We start from the raw sequence: 18,836 nt of genomic DNA, 5'->3' as shown, positions 1-18,836 counted from the left end.
TATTCCTATCTATCCTTGGTGGTGGCGGCAGTCAAATTAAGTTGATGTTGTTTCCCCAAGTTGAGTCTGTCTTTTGCCCATGACCATAACTGGTGAGCGAGCCCTCCCTGTCCTTTGTCTCGATCCTGGAGCCCTTTGGTTGTATTTTCTCCTTCCTATCCCACCAAGGAGGGGGTAGGGGTGAGCGAGCAGCTGCGTGGTGGTTGTCGGCTGGGTGGGCTCAAACCACAACAATTTCTAACACCACTACTGCTCAGAAATCTTCCAATCAAATATCTGAACTTCTGAGTATTTAATCACAACTGGTTTTTGGCCCAACATGTTTTTCCTACCTGATGCTCCCATTTTTACAATGCAGTGAAAGATTTGCACAGGTTACCAATTTTACAGCATCTGAAAGCTGGTTTAATGATGCAGCATCAAGTAAAAGGAAAGGAAAAAGATTTTTCTTCCTGCTACTTAGTTTAAAACTGCCAATGGCTCTTGAAAGCTCAGATTTCTACTCCAGTTACTTGTGCAGATATTGTCACGACAAAGTTGAAAATGTATTAAAAAGATCTTTTCCTTTTGAATATTGATTTATTTTGTAATTAACTTACTCCTTTGCCAAGCCTCTTTCCCTAATTTCCAAATTATGTAGAAGTTATTACTGTACAGTTAGATCAACAGACAGGAGAAAGAGGTGCCAGGTCACATACAGATAGCAGGTTATTAACAGAAGGACCACAGAGACATTTGGGGTAGCATCCCCAGGGGGTTTGAGTGAGTTAAGACAGGCCATGCTAGGATAGGAAGAACAGCCCCAGCAACACTTGAAGCAGTCACCGCCGTTCGCAAGGCAAAGGTTTGGGAACAGCACCTGTCCCCAGACAGGCAGGCAGCACAGGCGGTAGCTCCAGGTACTGCCTACCGGAGATTTCTGCTGCGAGTGCTTGGCCAGCCCCCAGCAGACCCACACTCCCGGAGCGCAACTTTGATTTAACTGACCCTTTCCTCAGAGCTCCAGCATCAGGCTCCCACTCTCCAGGCTGAACAGGAGACTTGATTGAGTGGAAACACATGGCACCTTTCTTCCTCAAAGAAAATCGTAATAGATCACATTCCTGTACCTCTTATAATCTTACTGACACATCTTGCATTGTAACTGGATGTACTCCCATACCTGGGAAAAGGCAGCATGACAGCATCCCAAATCCCAGGGCTGATACCTGGGCCCCTCGCTGCATGATTGGCCCTTCTGGCACCTTCACAGCATGGCAGGAATTTGAACATTTCTGTCTTCAGGCCAGCTTCTGTAACACATGCCCCCTCTGAGACCATACACGCCGCCATCCAGTACCCAAGAAAGCCACCACAGTGGGCAGGGAGGCAGCAGGAGAATACTTTAAATCCACTGCTGCCCAAGAGAATGAAAGGTAAGTATTTTCCCTGCGCTCCAGATCTTGTGGCTGTGATTTTTCAGTTAGGTTGATAAACACTTCATTTGAAGGAGAGAATCTGGTTCTCTTTTAGGCAGTTATGAGAATATTTGCTGCATGGAGACCAAGTCCCTTCTTTACCTCAAGGGACCAAAACTGTCTCTCCACATCTGAGGGAAGTAGCCTCGGTTCCAGATGTGCCTCGAGAGGCAGCTTCTCCCTGAGCAGGCTGTTGCACCGTGACTGGCAATCCCTTCGAGAACGTTTTTACTTGCCAAGAAAGAGAGCGTGAGCATGTTTTTCTGAACCCCTCTCCTTGCAACGCTGCTTGTCCTGCATTGCTGCAGCTCAACTTTCTACATTATCATTCCTATGTAATTTCTGAAATAATCTTGAGGGGTAACTCAAACTTTTGAGTTGTACACTTGGAAACTACTTAATAAGGAACTGCTCCTAATTCTTTCCCTGACGCTGACAGTAGCTGTACTCAGTATACACTTGGCATCGAAAAATATTAAGCACATTTAAATACACAATTGAAATGAGTATTTACTACAAGTCATCATTAGCATGTGGTGGCGTCCCCCCAAACCAACCAACCAGGTACTACTCGAGCAGGCACATTTACAACCCTGTTGTTTCAGATCTGAAGATATTTCAGACCACAGCTAGTCCTGCAAAAGGCCCTACATGCTCCTCTTGACTTATGAGAAACAAACCTAACAGATTTACCCCTGCACAACTTTATTGATTTGCAAGGAAAAGACGCACAGAAAAGTCTAAACGTCTTTACAGAATGTCCTTTAAGGCAACGATTACCGCTTTTATCCTCTCTTGTGATGAGCACGTGGATAGTATCATGCTGAGCAATTCCTGTTACAGCTAAGCCAATCACAATAGCAGAGGAAAATATTGCTAATAAGAAAACCTACCAGGAATTAAGCATTCATTTTCACAGAAGGAATAAAGTACTTATTCACAGTTCCTTTCCTTCAGCTGTGGAAAAAAAAAATTGTGTTCTTTTGTTTAAGTCTGATGCTAATTTTCCCCCTTCCAAACAAACAAGAAAGTAGTTCAGAGCTGACACTGTCACACAAAAATTGACACTTCAAGGTTACGAACAAACTAAGTTTAATCTAAACCTAGTTTACAGTTGCATCAGAGAAAGAACATTTTCAGTCTTTCCAGTAAATAAGTGCGGCAGAAGCTATGTCTGTGTTAGCAAGTAATTCAGTATGATGGGAGTGAATCCATGGGATGAAACAGCTGGTGTTCAACCTCTGTACCTACAGTACACACAGCCTGGAAATTTGAAGGCCAGGTTTAGTCCAATCCTCCACACACCCTTGACACACAGCTGGCTCCAGCTGCCTGAAGGAAACCACTGCTGTGGACTTGCGTCACCAGTCGGAGCTGGAGGGCGTCTGGTGCACACCCAGGGCCCAGCGCCCCGGTCAGAGTTCTCCGAAAGGAATTGAACTCAAGAGCACCCAAACTGCCTTGTCAGCCAAACCAGTACGTGGCCACTGGGGACGAGAGAGGGATTTACTCCCAAACTGCATCACTGCCGGAGACGCAGCTGGAGTCACCCCGTGAAGAGAACACATCTACCAGGGGGTTCAGCCTCGCGCAACGCTGCCAACCCCGGGCTGAACGACCGCTCACAGCGAACTGTGTTGCAGTGCTGCCAACTGAACCAGCCGGCAGAGCGGTTATCAGCACGTCAAGTGTAAGAAGCGGTAGCGATGTAACCAAAATTACCGTGATTTTAAAGTCTCATTCCCCCTGCAGTATGAATTTTCAGACCAACAGACAAAAAGGGGCTGCTCAGGGGAACCTGAAAGCAGAATTGCCACTCCTGTTGCAGATGTTCAGAAAGAACCAATTCCTTACTTGCAGAAGTTAAACTCCTTCATATAAAGGGGCATCAAGATGCACAAGATGTTATACACTCCATAAACACAAGCATTTTACAAGTCCGTATTACAAGCCATACGAAGCTTGTCTTCATATTTAAAAATAGAATATAAACAAATAGTAATTCACATTAAGACAAATGCCACGGCAAAACTTCTCAGAGAAAGTGTTTTACCTACACAGAATGCCCTAAAGCCTACCAAGCAAGCTCTAAAGTCCTCCAATTTAAAAGCGGTAGAAACAAAAAAAGTGCAAGTGACATCCAAAATTTTGAGAGAAATCAAGAACTCCAAACGTGCCTCAGCTGACACTCATGTCAGCTTCATCTGTCCTAAATAGGACACAGCATACCATTTTGAAAGAGTAACAGAATAGTTGATTTACTTATAAATTGCTTTATTGAAGCTATAACTTAATAAATTTGATGTTCAAGGTGTAAAATTATCTCACAGACTAAAAATTAACACAACAGGAAAAATATAAGTAATACAAATCTACTTACGTCACCCTACTGGTAGAATTCAACCTGCAGGACGTTATTCTTTGAACATAAGGAATTAAGATTATCACAGGACTGAACAGAGAGGGAAACACAGTAATAGAGTACTTCACAGTAAAATACCTCTTTATTAGGAATATATTTAAAACTAGCTTTTTATTTCAGGTAAGAAAAATAGCATTCTGACTTTTAGCCAGTGCTGATTTCGGTCATACACTATAGTCTAACAGCTAGAAAAGTTATTTGCACTGTTGTTGCCCATTAACAGTTCTCCTAACTGTCCATTCACTGCGTATTATTTTCAGCTTCTTAAATATGTTGAAATTCTTCAAACCAGGTTTGTATTTAGATCTTAGTTTAGACTGACAGACTGACTTGACAGCGACTCAGCATCTGTTATTAGCTCACGTACAGCTTTTATCAGTCTCCTTTTGAAGAACAACATGGTTCAATAGCTGGTCTACAAAGACAATTAAGAGGGCAACTCTCCAGGAAGACTGTGGTAGAACAAATCCCACTCTTCTACTATACAGTTTAGTACTGTAAAGTAGCAGTAATTTCAAGAACTTCAGTTAATTCTATACCCCTTTATAAGAGAGCCCTGAAGAACAGAATATAAGGGGGTATTGCTATCACAATTCAAACAGTAAACTGCTTTGTGTGTACATTTCTATACTCAGCACAAGTCTAGACTCTTTCTCTCGCTACGCTGTAACTTAACAGTTTAAGGTAATTAATTGGATCATGCTGTAAACAAAGATATGAAACCTTTGTGTAAGCTTTACTGGTTTAGGAGTGTGCACAAATACCTGCCTTCTAAACAAAAAAAGCTGTTTAATTTTCCATCATAGGCGTATTTTAAAACAAGTTTTAATCCAATTAAAAGCGAAATCTACGCATTTCACAGAAGCATTATACAGCATTTGTAATGAAGTCTGTGTTTTTAGACACCCGACATCCATTTCCAATATGAGATATATCAAACAGGGACAGTATTCTCCACACAAATTATTATTCCTGGTCTTGCAATTTCTTCCAGCCTCTGTAGCCAATACGAAGCTAAGTGACACCTGTTTTAAGCAGACTTCCGTATGTAGATGGTAACAATGCATGATATTACAACAATCTCCAAATACACTGAGAACAGCCAATAAGCCACAAGTTTGTGGCTGTTTTAAGCAGTATTTTAAAAATACATAGAAACATCAAAACTAGGCTATATCAGGAAGCAATCTGATACTCAAATAAATAGAAAATTTGCATTTTAATGTCACATTGAATTTTAGTACATTTCAATCCAAGAAAAAATAAACTGACAGACACAGTAATGAGTACAGGATTATATATATTACAATATGCCTTGTTATAATACATTTGTGGCTTTACGATAAAAAAACCTCAAGGGCAGATGGAGTTTGAGCTCATTTAAGTAATTGTCAGGAACAAAGCATTAAATGCATTTCTGAAATAAGTACTTTTATTGAATTTCAGAATCTTAAAACATCATTAGAACTTGGCCTTTTCTTTTTTTTAAAAAAATCAGTTACTACGGAGCTAGCTAAGTAAGTATTCTCAAAGGTTTAAACGATATAGCAAATCTTTTCCCCATTTTACATACAATGAAAGGATAGATGGTTTCAAGAACAGCACCTATGGCTAACTCCATATTGACCTTGACCTAGAAATGCACATTACTGATCTCCACAAGGAATCCAGAAAGTTTTGGAAGCTGTCCATTTCACACAGAAGAAAGAGAAAGGGTTACCATATGCAAAAATATTTTTCAAACTGTTCTTAACGTGTCATTGAAAACTAAAGGCAGGGTCTTTTCATTATAAAAAAATAAAGGTACAACAGAAACTCTACAGGAAGATATTCAGCTATACTGAAGTTGCAACCCTCTGAAAAGAAAGAAAAAGGAAAGAAGTCAATTAGCTAAGCTTTGTGCTCTAACCAAACTACTTACAGTGATTTTCAATGGCAAAAGCCCATGCTGACTGAGTGATCTGACAGTTCCAAATACTTTTCGTAATAATTTTTATTTGTACACAAGGACACTAAAATGATCCAGTCATGCAACGTTCACTTTAAGCATTCTGCATCTCTTTTCCAATCTTATAGCTAAGGATCTTGTTCCAGTCAATCTTGGTGCGGGTAACCGGCAATTGTCGACGTAAGGCCTTGAAAGTAGTGTCCGACATAGTCTGGTAATTCTCACTGATAGCAGTCTGTAAAGACAAAGCCATACAAAACAAAGGCACATGAAGACCAGAACTAGGAAGTTACATAAAAAGTTAAATGATTAAGTTACCTCTTAAACAGGCTTAATAAAAATATGCTAAATTAAACCAACACTTTATGGAGGAAAGCTGTTAGGTCTAGATTGAAACTACGTGAAGAAAATTAGTCAGACAGATGCAATAAATCTGGCTGCAGCAAACCACGGTGTAGTTAATCAGCAGCATGAATAAAGTGTTAATCAGAATTAGCTCATACACCGTTAATTTCAGACACCAAGGTCTTCCTCTGTTTTTTCTGTGGGGATGGTGGAGTCAGTCCACAACATTGTATGAACTGGAATACAGTACATATCATAAATATGTAGTAAGTTTTTATTAAATAGCATTTTTTAAAAGCTGACAGAACATGCTGTCTGAAATGTACCTTATGTTCAAGACCTACATGAATTCACTTCTACAGAGGATATCTAGCACAGTTATATAACTTTCAAATGACTAATTGAAATGGATAATGCTTATAGTCATATTTAGCAAAGCTGTCTAACCGAGTAGCATCCTAACAAAAGCTGTACAAAAATTCCACTTAAGGAATGCACTATTCCTCAGAGAGATCAGAACTGCTGGTATTTGATCATGCTAGGGACTTTTCTGCTCACAAAAAATGACTTCTAATGTAATGTTAGGTAGGTGGGTGCAATCACCAGAAGGTATGGAGATGGAGGATACAGTTAGCAGCAGCATGTAATCTGTATTTGTATGGACCTGCATTACCTTAATAGCAAAAGCTTGCTAATCATAGAATGCTAACTTTGGTTAAGTACACGGTAGTGTTATACATGTGAGTAAGGCTATAGTGTTTGTTTCCAACATACCTGATATTCATTTTCTGCAGCCTCTACAATTTTTATAAATTCCTTCGCTGTCTGGGCTTCATTCTAGAAAAAAGACATTTGAATTAGGTCTGATGTGCAGCACGATTCTAAGACCAGCCGGATTCTGTTTTTTGCTATAGTTGTAAGCAATGTCAGGCAGACTCCAGGACAACACATGACCATTTAGTGGCTAAACCAAAACCAAATAAAACATTCATCCAAGAGGCAAATGCCACATTATTATTACACACAAAAAAAAAAAAGGAAACAGTTGAACTGCAACAAGAATAAAGATTACCACGGTGTTCATTAAAATATTTTTATCAAAAATTCTATGTTATGATAAAAAGACACACGGAACAGAACAGCATTTGGAAATATGACAATGCGCACACACAAGTCTCTAAAAACATGCAAAGAACGGACATTAACATTATCAATGTTACATTTCCAGTACAAATCCAGGAACCAGTGAACCAGAAGTATGCAGAATATAATAATTAAAAAAACCAAAACAAAACAAATTTGTTCACCTCTAAAGATTCTAAATCTGGAGACTGAGGCAAACACTAGACTTTATATGCCCAGTACATCTTTCAAAAGTGAGGGTGCAACACACCAAAATGTCCAAATTTCGTCATGACTGATAAAGTTTCTTGGCTTCAGGCCTCATCCTTAAGTATGCAAGTCTGTGTTTCACTGAAGGGTCATCTGTTATTTTTAAAACAATCTGGAGACAAATTAGCTGAAGTGCTTGAAAGAAGCCTCAAGAAGGAAGTGATGGTTTGCAAATTTCAAAACTTCCAACTTGGTGTTGGAGACATCCCTAAGGTTGCTTTTACAGAAGTTCTTCAAAATTAGGAGTGTTCTCATCCCACGTGATCCCTCACTCGTTCCTACAAAGGCAAAGACTGGGAGAAAGCTATGACAGCTTCCACTACACCTGGTGCAAAGTTTCAGTGAAACTGCACCTGGCAGCTGCGAAAGGGCTCCTGGGCATCACAGAAAGAGATGAAGGAGCAGGTAGAGATCAAGTAGAAGAAACGAAAAGGTTTTGACTTTTCAGTGAACTGAGGCAATGATTTAGGAGGCTCTGCTAATGAAAGGAAGAATTCAGGGGTACGAGGTCTTAATTGGCTCACAGAGAAATTAGGGAGAAGAAAGTAACATTCAGTAAAATTATGCATAGCTCTACCAACAAGAGAACTCTTCAGTCCTTTATTTCAGTTGTGCCCATTGAGGGTACCAAATTGCTTCTCTGCCAAACAAAAAAAAAAAAAAAAGAGGAGTCATTGAGGCTCCTTTCAATCTACCTACCACTCCTTCTGTGTGAAATAAGAACTTGTACAGCCTCTGCCCTCTATGAAGCTCAAAGCCAAGACTAAAAATTTGTAACCAGCAGCATACTTGCTCTTGTTGTAGCTGAAGGTAGGAAAATTAGGTAAAAGATATTTTTCTACTCATCTGTCTTCTGCCGCTTTACTAAATTGCGGAATAGGATTAAGTTTCTTCCCAATAGAAAGTGAAGCAAAAATCTATCAAGAGAACTTCTTCCACATAATCTTCTCTGAAGGAACTCTTAGTTGAATGAAAGAATAAACAGATCCCTTCACTGAGGGGGTCAAAAAGAATTTTGTATCTACAGCTCCAGAAGTGTTATTAGTTGGCACCACATTCCCTTATTTTTTATGGTGCTATTACAACTGAAAAGCCAACAAACCTTGCTTTATATTAACAAACAATGTTCTTTATTGACTAATTGAGCTTTTGAGCCAAACTAGTCACTACTAGTCATTATCATTAAAATACATCTACTGTTCACTTTTACTATTTCCCTTTGCCAGTTTAACCTCACTGGCCTAACTTTTATTAAAGAACACTCCAACAGAAAATCTCCAGTAGGCAAGAGGAGCATTATCTCAAAAGTAGTAGCTGTTCACGTTGCAACATTACCAACTCTTAAAGGATACAACTGGTATTATTTCCAAATAATTTTTATTTCTACTCTCTGCTCCTCTTTACTACAATGATCCACTTAGAAAGAAGTTGAAAAAAAAAATTATGCTTTAAATAGAAAGCATGTTACACTTCTCAAGCCAAAGCATCTCTGAAAGGGCTTTTTGTACAGAAAAGCAAGAGGCTGATAGCATCAGTTACAGATACGGAGGAAATGAAGGGAGAATACCCACCACCGCTTCTCAACTGGTAGCATTTGTTTACTATTTTTAGCATAGTGGTCTTCTCCCAGTGAGCAAAGGAGGTAATCTCCTAGCAACTGTACTACTTAAGTGGGTTATTATAACACAAACCTCCTTCATATTTAAAAACTAATTCTATAGGTCACTCAGCAAACCAAAGTTTAAAGACAACAGAAGTGCAGAAAGACTGACAAGAAGTTCAGTAAAGCTTTACAAAGTTAATTTAGCTTATGTAAACCACATGCAAGCATGTATTACTTCTACTTTTCTTTTGAACAGTAACTACATTATGTAAAAATAGTAAGTATTACATACAAAATATTTATAAATTAGAACATTCAGGCAGAAGAGCAAACTAGCCTCCAAACTTCTAAGCTTTTTTTTAAGCTTGCTTCTCTTAAATGAAAAAGTCACCTCAATATACACACGAAGGTCTTTAAAGTTCACTTACAGACACCGTTAGAGAATCTTGTATGTCTTTATGGCTCACCAGCTGAACATTACCATCTTCGTAATAGTGAACCTAGAGAAAATTAAACAAAGAACCTCACATCAAATGTTACAGACCAACAACATACAGGAAAATACAAGAACTGTAGTATTTATCACAATAACAAACCTACATAAATCAAACAAACACACATTAAAAGTTACATAACAACAAAAACAAACAGGAAAACCAAAATGTCGCAGAATTTAAATATTTTTGAGGGGGAATAGTAAAGCAGCTACTCTGGAAATATTTTTGTGTTGATGTGCCTTAAGTGGTATTTCATGCAAAGAAGTTTAGGTTTTGATTAACATCATCAAGATGAGAACATACTATCTACGTGACCTTACTAGAAACTCTTGAAATGGTGAAGATATATTTACAGTGAGAATAGTTTTGGCAAGGCTTCGGGATACTGTCAAGTTGTTTTACTGCTTCACCCAAACTGTCTTCTAGGGACAGTGCAGCATTAAGCTTCCCTTTCTAGACCTGCCTGGTTTTGATATCCTCCTCTGTTAGATATGGCTTGTAAGAAGTTGGTATTTGTCTACACAAATGAGCTCTTTAGGATGAGGTTTGCCAAGGTTAGATAGCGAAGCAGAATGAAATCTATCTACTCTTGAACTGTTTTATCTACAGAACAGCTTCCTTGATTATTTTGCAGGAGGAGAAGACCAGTAAAACTGTACTCAAGCTAACTTTAGTACTTTTAAATTCAGCTGGGAAGGATCTGAAGACGTTCAGTTTCTAATGCAAATTTTGGAAAACTTAAAAAATATGAAGCATATCTAAAGTTACACGTAACCATTCACACTAACTGATACAGAAGAGTTATGCAGCTCATTGACATTTAAACAGGTATCTTCAAAGATTTTTTTTTTTTTTTTTTACAATTTTGATCAAGTCAACATAGCTGATGTTATGAAGAGTCGAAACATTTGTGTGTCACCCTATCAGGCAAGATAACATTTTAATTTGGAGACTAACACATATACATTATGATCATGTGTGCAAGACACCCTCAATTTCATAAACGACCACAGAGGAAACATGACACAGAGTAAGACATCTGTAATTGCTAAGCAAAAGAAAGGTTTCCTATACGAGAAAAAAAAAATCCTATGATTCATCTTACATTATTATTTTGCTTATTGTCCAACACTTGTTTTTCACAAAAGGTATCATCCTAACCACAAAATAAGCTCCTTTTCAAATCAAACATTACTGGGTGAAACTTCTGCCAGCCTTTTTCAAGCCAGTTCCTAAAAGGTGAGAAGTGCTTACTCAGTGAAAAATTCTGAGACCTCCCAATGAAACAGCAGAACCCAGAGAAATATCTATCTCCCCACTGTGCTGTCACAATCCACTGCAAAGGGCCCAAACCTCCCCTGTGCTCTGAGGCCAACATCAGCACGAACATCTGTCTCACTGAGTCACACTCTTGGCAAACACTCAGGCCTAAAAACTTAACAGAGATGAAAAGTCAAATCTAACTCTGGGATGTGTTATATTACAGAAAATATGAAAAGTAACTGTTCTGTACTATACCTTACTGCTGACATCCTTCTAAAATGCTAGGTCTGGGTTCAGAAGACTACAAGAAGGTTTATGAACAGAACCTCTTGGAAAGGTTAACTAAGGAGGGGTGAGAATAACAAATTATCTAAGAGATAAAATTAGTAACCAGTACACTAATCAGTTGCTCACCATGCACAGTTGGAGCATGTCAAGCACCACACGGACTTAGTTTTAGTAAAAGGCTCTGCTGTCGCAGTTTCCCCCTTACATATAATTAAAAGAAAATTAAACAATGGAAGAGATTAAGACAGGTGGGAATCTCCTATATCAGAATTTATTACTAGAATTTTTAAAAAAGGAAGAAATTGTGCAAGTGACCTTAAAAATACTGAAGACACCTGAAGATAGCAAGCGATGCTGGAATTTCTCCCAACTTATTCATAAAAATCTTACCAGAAACAGGGCAATAGCCATATTGCTGTCCTAAAGATTCTGCAAATAACACTGAAATTTCAGTACTCTGAAATTTCACTGATGTTGTAGTGAGTTCATATTCTAGAAGATTATTTTGCTCTGTAAAAAAACTAAAGCACTTTTGTTTGTAGAGGGGAAGGTGGAGCACTCCCACATACATTGAAGAAATTGTACACAATTTCTAAAAATTTGAAACAGAGTTCAAAATTCCTTGGTGAAACAAGTAGTTCCTATGCAAGAAAAAGAAAGTAAAACTTTTCATCACTCCCCATAACACAGACTTTAATGAATGTAAATAATGACTCGATTAATTATGTGAAATAGTAATAAAAGACAAAATCAGCCCAAATCAAGATGCTGATTAAAACCTGACTAAATTGCCTATTCAGGCTATTTTCTAGGCTACTGGGTGAACCTCTCTCAGAATTAGGTAGATACCTGCTTGCTCTGGAAAATCTTCTCTTAAGGCATTTAACCAGAAGTATATGCATTGGAGAAAATGCCTGTTTTGCTGCAAGCTGGATTTAAGTGACAGTTTACTTAGATTCTCCCAAAGTCCTGAGAAGCCTAGAAGCCACTTAGGGTGCTTACCATGATTGTCTTGATCTGACAACATAACAATGTCTGTCCACATTTTGACTATCATTCCAGTTGTTATAGAATTCACCCCAGAATGGGAAATCAGATTCATGCCCTCTGCTTGGGTGGATCTGAACACAGTACCACATCCCAAAATAACATCCTAGCCTCAGGCTATGGCTAGAAAAACATTCCATTGCATCTTCCTTCAGAAGTCAAGTCACTGAGCAGTAAGGAAGTGCAAAATTCATGGGGGCACAAACAGAGCTGGAAAAGGGAATTTGACTCTCTGTCTTCCAAAATAAAGTACTAAGCTGAAACTAAATGCAGATTGCACCTAGATTCTACTCCCTGATCCCAGAATTGCTTTAATAAACTCCTGCAAAATATGCGTACACATTTCAGAGAACCAATCGAGGAGATCAAGTCCCCCTGCCTACCACGTGACAGTCAGACTTCCTTTGGTCTCAAATATTTCTGCATTCGTGCTTGGTCAGTATCTCATTTCTGAATGCCCTAAAGCCAACAGAAAGGGCAAATTCTGAATGAAGGAGACCTGGATTCAAAAATTTCAGATGGTGGAATGACTGAAACCAAAGGTTCCCACCTTTCTGATCAACAGGGTAGCTAACATGAAAAAAACCTGCATTATCACTTGAAAAGAAAAAGTCTACTTCAGAAAGGGCCTACCCTCAGGCAAGCCTTGTGCCACTGTGAATTCAAGACACAGGGAACCAAAGAGGTATATGCCTAGCTGAGGTGAATACACCTTATGAAGTCTTCTGAATCATTACATTAATCACATATTTTGTGTTTGTAAGGATTAGGTAAATATGCAAGTAAGTTACTAACACTTAACTGAATGGGCATCTCTGCTTTGCTTATTGGGTCCTCAAATTCTCTTAGAATATTTAATACACTGGCCTTAAGTCTCCCTTGATAAGAACTGGAGACTTTACTGATCAGGACAGTTTGAGATAAGCATACCTGAATTTTCAAGATGCCAGCCACTTGAGTGGTTGAAGGGGTGATTGTAAACTTCCATTCTGACCTCCAGCGGCCATTCCTTTAAAAAAATAAAACAGAAATCAGATGTCACCCCACCGGTTAAGAAAAAAAACCCCAATATACAACTGATAGTCAAAGAAAAACAGAGAATGAAATATGCACAAAATCCTTCAGCCCTGTAATCAGTTAAGAAGAGAACAGTTTCCCCAAGTATTTAACCTCAGTTTTGGATGTGGACCAAGGAGATTTATTAGTAAGGACCTTTCAACAATAGGACATAACTTCCAAAAATACCTAAAGCCTCCAATGTTCCTTCCCTCCTGTATTATTAATTAGGCATATATAGTCAATACTTTGTTTCCGGGACCTGGACGACTTGCTGGATCAGCTAAAGTCACACTTCACATCAGGCTGTGAAAACTTGAATGGAAGAAACATTAAAGTAGCAAGACTTTCTGCTATGATGAACTGTAACTAGGCCTTTCAGCTCTTCCAGCATTTCTGTTCCAGGACAACTATTTCCTTCCACAAATTCAGTATCCTTGCCAGATAGCTTAAAGGGAGTTTCAAACATCTGGAAAATAGTATGGAGAGATTGTAGTTTCACCTGATTTCTTTCCTGTAGACTAGACATTTTCTTATTTAGTTACGAGGTTATTGGATTAGAAGGTTAGTACATTAGAGCGATATTAAGAATCCACTGCGTCTGTCTCTTGATTCCTCCTTTGTTCACACTTAAAGAAAGAAATGAAGTTGATACTATGAGTTCCAGTCCTACTAATATGAGGTGTAGATTCCAGTGCATGGAACAAGGGGAGAGAAAGAGACAAGGGCTTTAAGATGAACAGCTTCTAATGGATCTATATTGACACATCTTGGATACTAACAACATCAACTCAATTATACAGCCATTGGTTATAATTTCGGATAACATCCAAATTACAGGTTATCACTGAAAATTCAGACTAAGGCAATTCAGAAGCTTGTTGGCATCTCTAAGAAAACCAAAAGAGTCACTCAACTCAGTGATGCTAATAACACTGGTAGCCTTATAGACTGACCCGTTAGTTTTAAGAAAGCTTATGTGCTGAACTACATGTTAGGTACAATATTAGTTTTTAGATGCATGGAATTCGATGACCAGCCAATAGATTTGTTTGCTTCCTAGTCACTTTGTGGTCCTTGAAGTTAAGATGACCACAACGTTTCCACTCTGGGATATCTTTTTCGTCCTTTAGATGCTATTTCCATAAAAAGAGTTCAAGTTCAGAAGGATCTTTCTGTAGCAAATGCTCTAAGTTAAAGACAACATGTCATTACTATATTTACAAAACATCTTAAGTCAGGAGAGGCAAGAGATTAAATGTTTTTCCTTTTCTTTCACATTCTTTAATAAATGACCTATCCTACTACGTTGATAGTATTTCAGAAATTCATAGAAGATTTTGCTTTGGCATATATTGGTTTTCTGTCATCCAGCAAACTTGCTTTCACAGTAAGTTGCCAGCCTTCCAAATGCCTAAAATGCTGGGACATCTTGAGAATAAATACTTGCTGTGGCTTGGGATGGATATCCAGACATATAGCTGGATAACTGAGGAGCCTGGTTAACTCTGAATCCATTCCTCCATCCCCAAATCCCCCAAACCAACAGACATTTATTAAAATTTGCTAGGAACAAGAATTAGAGTCTGACTGTCCCCCTGTAAAACTCAGAAGCATGGTCAATATTTACCCATAGATGCCTGACCACAACTTAAAGAAAACTTTCAAGAAAGATTTTCTTCATCTATAAAAGGTTGTTGCATATCTGTTCCTCTTCTTGAAAGATTATATTAAAGTAACTATTTGGAATACCAAAATTCATTCATACCTCTGAACTAAAATTAGTATTATTTCAAGTTACTTTTTATATTCATGTAAAACACACAGATTTTAACTAGTCAAGGTTAAGGCAGTAGGAGAAATTATTTATTAACAGTGCAAATTCAATTAAAATCTATGGAATTCTTCCATTCATTACTCATGGGATTACTAAATGTAATTTCAAGCAGATGCAAAATAGCAAATAAAATAATGATAACGAAATACATTTCTTCAGACAACTGCATACAGTAGCTATCTTTAGGAGATACTTCCTTAACTCGGTTCCAATACTGTGATATCTATCTCAACTCCGGCCAGTTTCCTGCAAGGAGCTATCCAAAGTTCACTTCAGACTGTGGAAAACATCTTCCAACCAAGTGCAGGAAAAAAAATTAAAAAAAAAAAATCAAGCTGCAATTTATAAAAGTTCATTTCATCCAAGATCATCTTTGTATACCTCACCCAAAAATTGATCAATCAAAAATGATTCAAGTCCTACAGTAGATTAATCTTTGGTCACTTTCTTTCTCAGAGACATGCAAACTAGGAGGAGTTGTTTTTGTTGTCAGTCACAAAGGAAGCAATGCAAGCAGAAGCAACTGTATTAGGGAACACAGGCATGGGTACTGGTGCCAGTGGGATAAACTGGAAGAGTCATAAGGAATTTTACAAAATTCCCGAAGTTCTGCAAAGGAGATGCAGACGTGCAGTCTGCCATTTTACTTACCACAAAGGAAGAGATTTGTATATAGATTTGACAAGAAAACTTGGGGTGGAGGGAGAAAGAGTCACACGGAAGATGTGCATGCACCTCCTTCTCTGAACTAAGGACCATCAGTGTAATGGCACTAGTGCAGTCATGCAGTTTGCTGTATTTTACTGTATTTGTATCCATAGAGAAACTTACCAAAAATTTTTTGCTTGGAACTGATGGCTCTCTATGCATGCAATAATGGTCTGCTGTCCATCAATTGTCTTACCATACACCTTAATTAGAAATGAAAAAAAAAAAGGAAAAGAAAAACAGAGTAAAGTTTCAGTATCTGTCTTGCTCCAACTGCTGAGGGCTATCTAGTTCTATTATCATTACATAAATTGTAAAATTTAATTTTATAACCACTATGGTTCTTACATAATATTCAGTACATGTAACATTAAAGTGTGTATTACAATGCAGAAAGATTTAAGATTAGAACATCTGAAGGTCAAGCATCTTAACTCTTTTTTCTGCAACAACAGGAATTTTAAGTCTGTAGCAGTGACTGCTAGACAATACATATTACAAGCTGGGTTTCAGATACCAGTTATTACACAGAATCACAGAATGGTGGGGGTTGGAAGGGACCTCTGGAGATCTAGTCCAACCCCCCTGCTAAAGCAGGTTTGCCTATAGTAGGTCACACAGGAGACTACATGATGATTTAAGCTTTTACAGACTAACAAAAAGGTGATTAGAAGGGCAGGTTTGGTCTTCTGTTCTGCTTTATCCCTTAAAATCAAATACCACTAAAAATGATCTCAATGAACACGCAATCTGGTTTCCTTTACAGAAGCTGGAACCCATCTGACTGCCTTGGAATCCAATTCAACTTATTAACTCAGCAACTGATTTCCAACCCCCGCCCCTCCCCGTTAATTTTTCTGTCAGGTTAATACAAAGCACAGGACGGCTATCACTAGATCAGTTTGCTGAACTTTAAAAAGTCATAGGGCTCCCAACAGCAAACGAACGCTATTTTAGTCCAGACTGAGAAGTTTTATTTTAAGAAGCCATCAGAACCCACTGATTCTAGTGGTAAGAATATAGCACTTTGATACAGAGAAGACGTGATGGAGAAAAAAGTTTGCTTTACTGATAGTTTTGTCACTAAACCAAGCCAAGCCAGACATTTGCACCTTATAATTTTTTTTTTTTTTTTAAAGTAATGAGACAGGTATCCAGGATCAACAGGATCAATCTGCATTATTCTACAGAAGGTATTAATGCTTCAAGAAATTTAAATAAAAATTCTTCAGAACTGAGAGGCAAGTATCCACTTGACCTGCAGTAACCACTCACTAGTAATCCAATAACTGAAATATTAAAACTTCTGAAGCTTTCCTTCATTTCCCTAGATGAACCCTGACAGGACTAAATTCTTCAGTTGAAACTGCCTATCTTCCTGGCTTACAAATAGCTACAGCAGGTTTTCTAGATTTCTATCTATAGTGGTACAGTGGTTATATAATTTAGTACTTACTGTGCAGACACCATTTGGGTAGTGTTCTTTCACATATGCTTTCATTGCTGTTTCAACTGAATTTCTCCAGGATTCTATGGCATTTTCAACTTCATGGGGTCTAGGATCAGTAGCCTCCTTTCTTAAGTGATCAAATTTAAAAGAAATCTTGTTCTTGGGATCCAAAAATTTTCCATTTCCCAAATCACCATGTTCTGTTATCAAAACCTGTATTATAAAATTTTAGTTAATAATACTTGCTATTGAATAAAGAGATAAAAAATATCACACCAAATCTAATCATATCCCACATTTAACTGGAGCTTACTTGTATTTTAAACAAAATACGCACATAGCAAGAGACGATGAGGCTAACATGACATACTGACTCAGGAAAAAAATCCTGAATGTTTCCCTCTTACTGCAACCAATGATGCAATATAGAAATTCCTGTCTTCTAGTACTAAAGACGGAGCTGTAGAAACAATTTGCTCCAAATCAGGTCTGACTGAATTCAGGCCAACAACATGGACTGACATTTCAAGCTCTCTGGATGCCCTAAATGATCGACTTATGCAACTGGTATTACTGGAGGGTCATAATGTCTATATTTTGGCAGGAATGATGCATTTCTTTTCATTTTCTTGCCAAGATACGTTCCAATACCAGAACACTTTTAACAGTCTAAGGAACATTGCAAGTATTTCATCGCATTCATACCTGTTCATCGTAACCATCAATTTTTACGGGAGTAAACTGGTCCAAGTTGTACTGTGCAAACGCACTACAAGAGGGAAAAACACAAACACAAAAAGCCTCAATCAAACACAGTCTTTTCCCTTAGTAGCTGTAAGAGATTTAAATAATAGCTAATAATCTAAGCTTTACAGTAACCCTATAGAAACTGGAGGAACAGATGAAGTTTAAATTCCACATGGATCCAACATACTAAGCCAGACATCTCCGTTCTTACAGAAGAAAGTAATTTTGCACAGTAGGCGTAATGTTTTGATATCAAAGTAGGGTCTAAGGAAGCAGTATCTTACAGATGTTCAGTGCCTATAACATCTACCACGAAACAGAAAATGAAATCTAAAAGGTAGAGACTAGTTCCAAAATCCAGGTCAGCTATTTCCAAAACAGTTGCTCTAATCATTAGGATAGGATACAGATCTCTCCTCTGCCAAGAATTCAATCTTGATCAAAGATGCACAATACACATAATAGGGTTTTACTTGCCAAACACACATCCTTTTAAACGAATCCCTCACTGACAGTGAAAGTCTTACTGAAAAACACCTTGCTTTTATGCAACTGCATATGTGGCATCTGGTACTTACTGGGCTGCTCCTTCCCTGAGAAGATTGTCATTATTAAGCAGCAACCGAACATCTGAAAGGAGATTATTTAGAACACAAAAGTACAGTTAACTCAGAAACTCGTTTCAGTCACGTAACAAATGTCAACAGACTGTACAAAAACATCCAACCAAACCACCCCATACAGATTGCTAGGTAGGAAATTTATTGCTTCATATT

General features: G+C 38.1%; 1 protein-coding gene across 2 annotated transcripts in view; it reads right to left on the bottom strand.

Moving 5' to 3' along the window:
• Window positions 1-5,854: 5,854 nt before the first annotated feature.
• CAPZA2 (capping actin protein of muscle Z-line subunit alpha 2) overlaps window positions 5,855-18,836 on the bottom strand; it is a 30,001-nt gene continuing 17,019 nt past the window's right edge. For both annotated transcript variants that reach the window (XM_086473072.1, XM_009953181.2), the window contains 8 exons: window positions 18,639-18,690; window positions 18,019-18,082; window positions 17,320-17,526; window positions 15,987-16,066; window positions 13,193-13,271; window positions 9,596-9,667; window positions 6,947-7,009; window positions 5,855-6,062 (listed from right to left, as the gene is read on the bottom strand). In XM_086473072.1, coding sequence (XP_086329198.1) covers window positions 5,922-6,062; window positions 6,947-7,009; window positions 9,596-9,667; window positions 13,193-13,271; window positions 15,987-16,066; window positions 17,320-17,526; window positions 18,019-18,082; window positions 18,639-18,690 — 758 coding nt within the window. In that variant the 3' untranslated portion in view covers window positions 5,855-5,921. The remainder of the gene's footprint in view (window positions 6,063-6,946; window positions 7,010-9,595; window positions 9,668-13,192; window positions 13,272-15,986; window positions 16,067-17,319; window positions 17,527-18,018; window positions 18,083-18,638; window positions 18,691-18,836) is intronic.

The sequence above is a fragment of the Leptosomus discolor genome, chromosome 1 (genome assembly GCF_034619465.1).
Source record: "Leptosomus discolor isolate bLepDis1 chromosome 1, bLepDis1.hap2, whole genome shotgun sequence".
NCBI lineage: Eukaryota > Metazoa > Chordata > Aves > Leptosomiformes > Leptosomidae > Leptosomus > Leptosomus discolor.
This window is presented reverse-complemented; position numbering and strand designations above follow the sequence as displayed.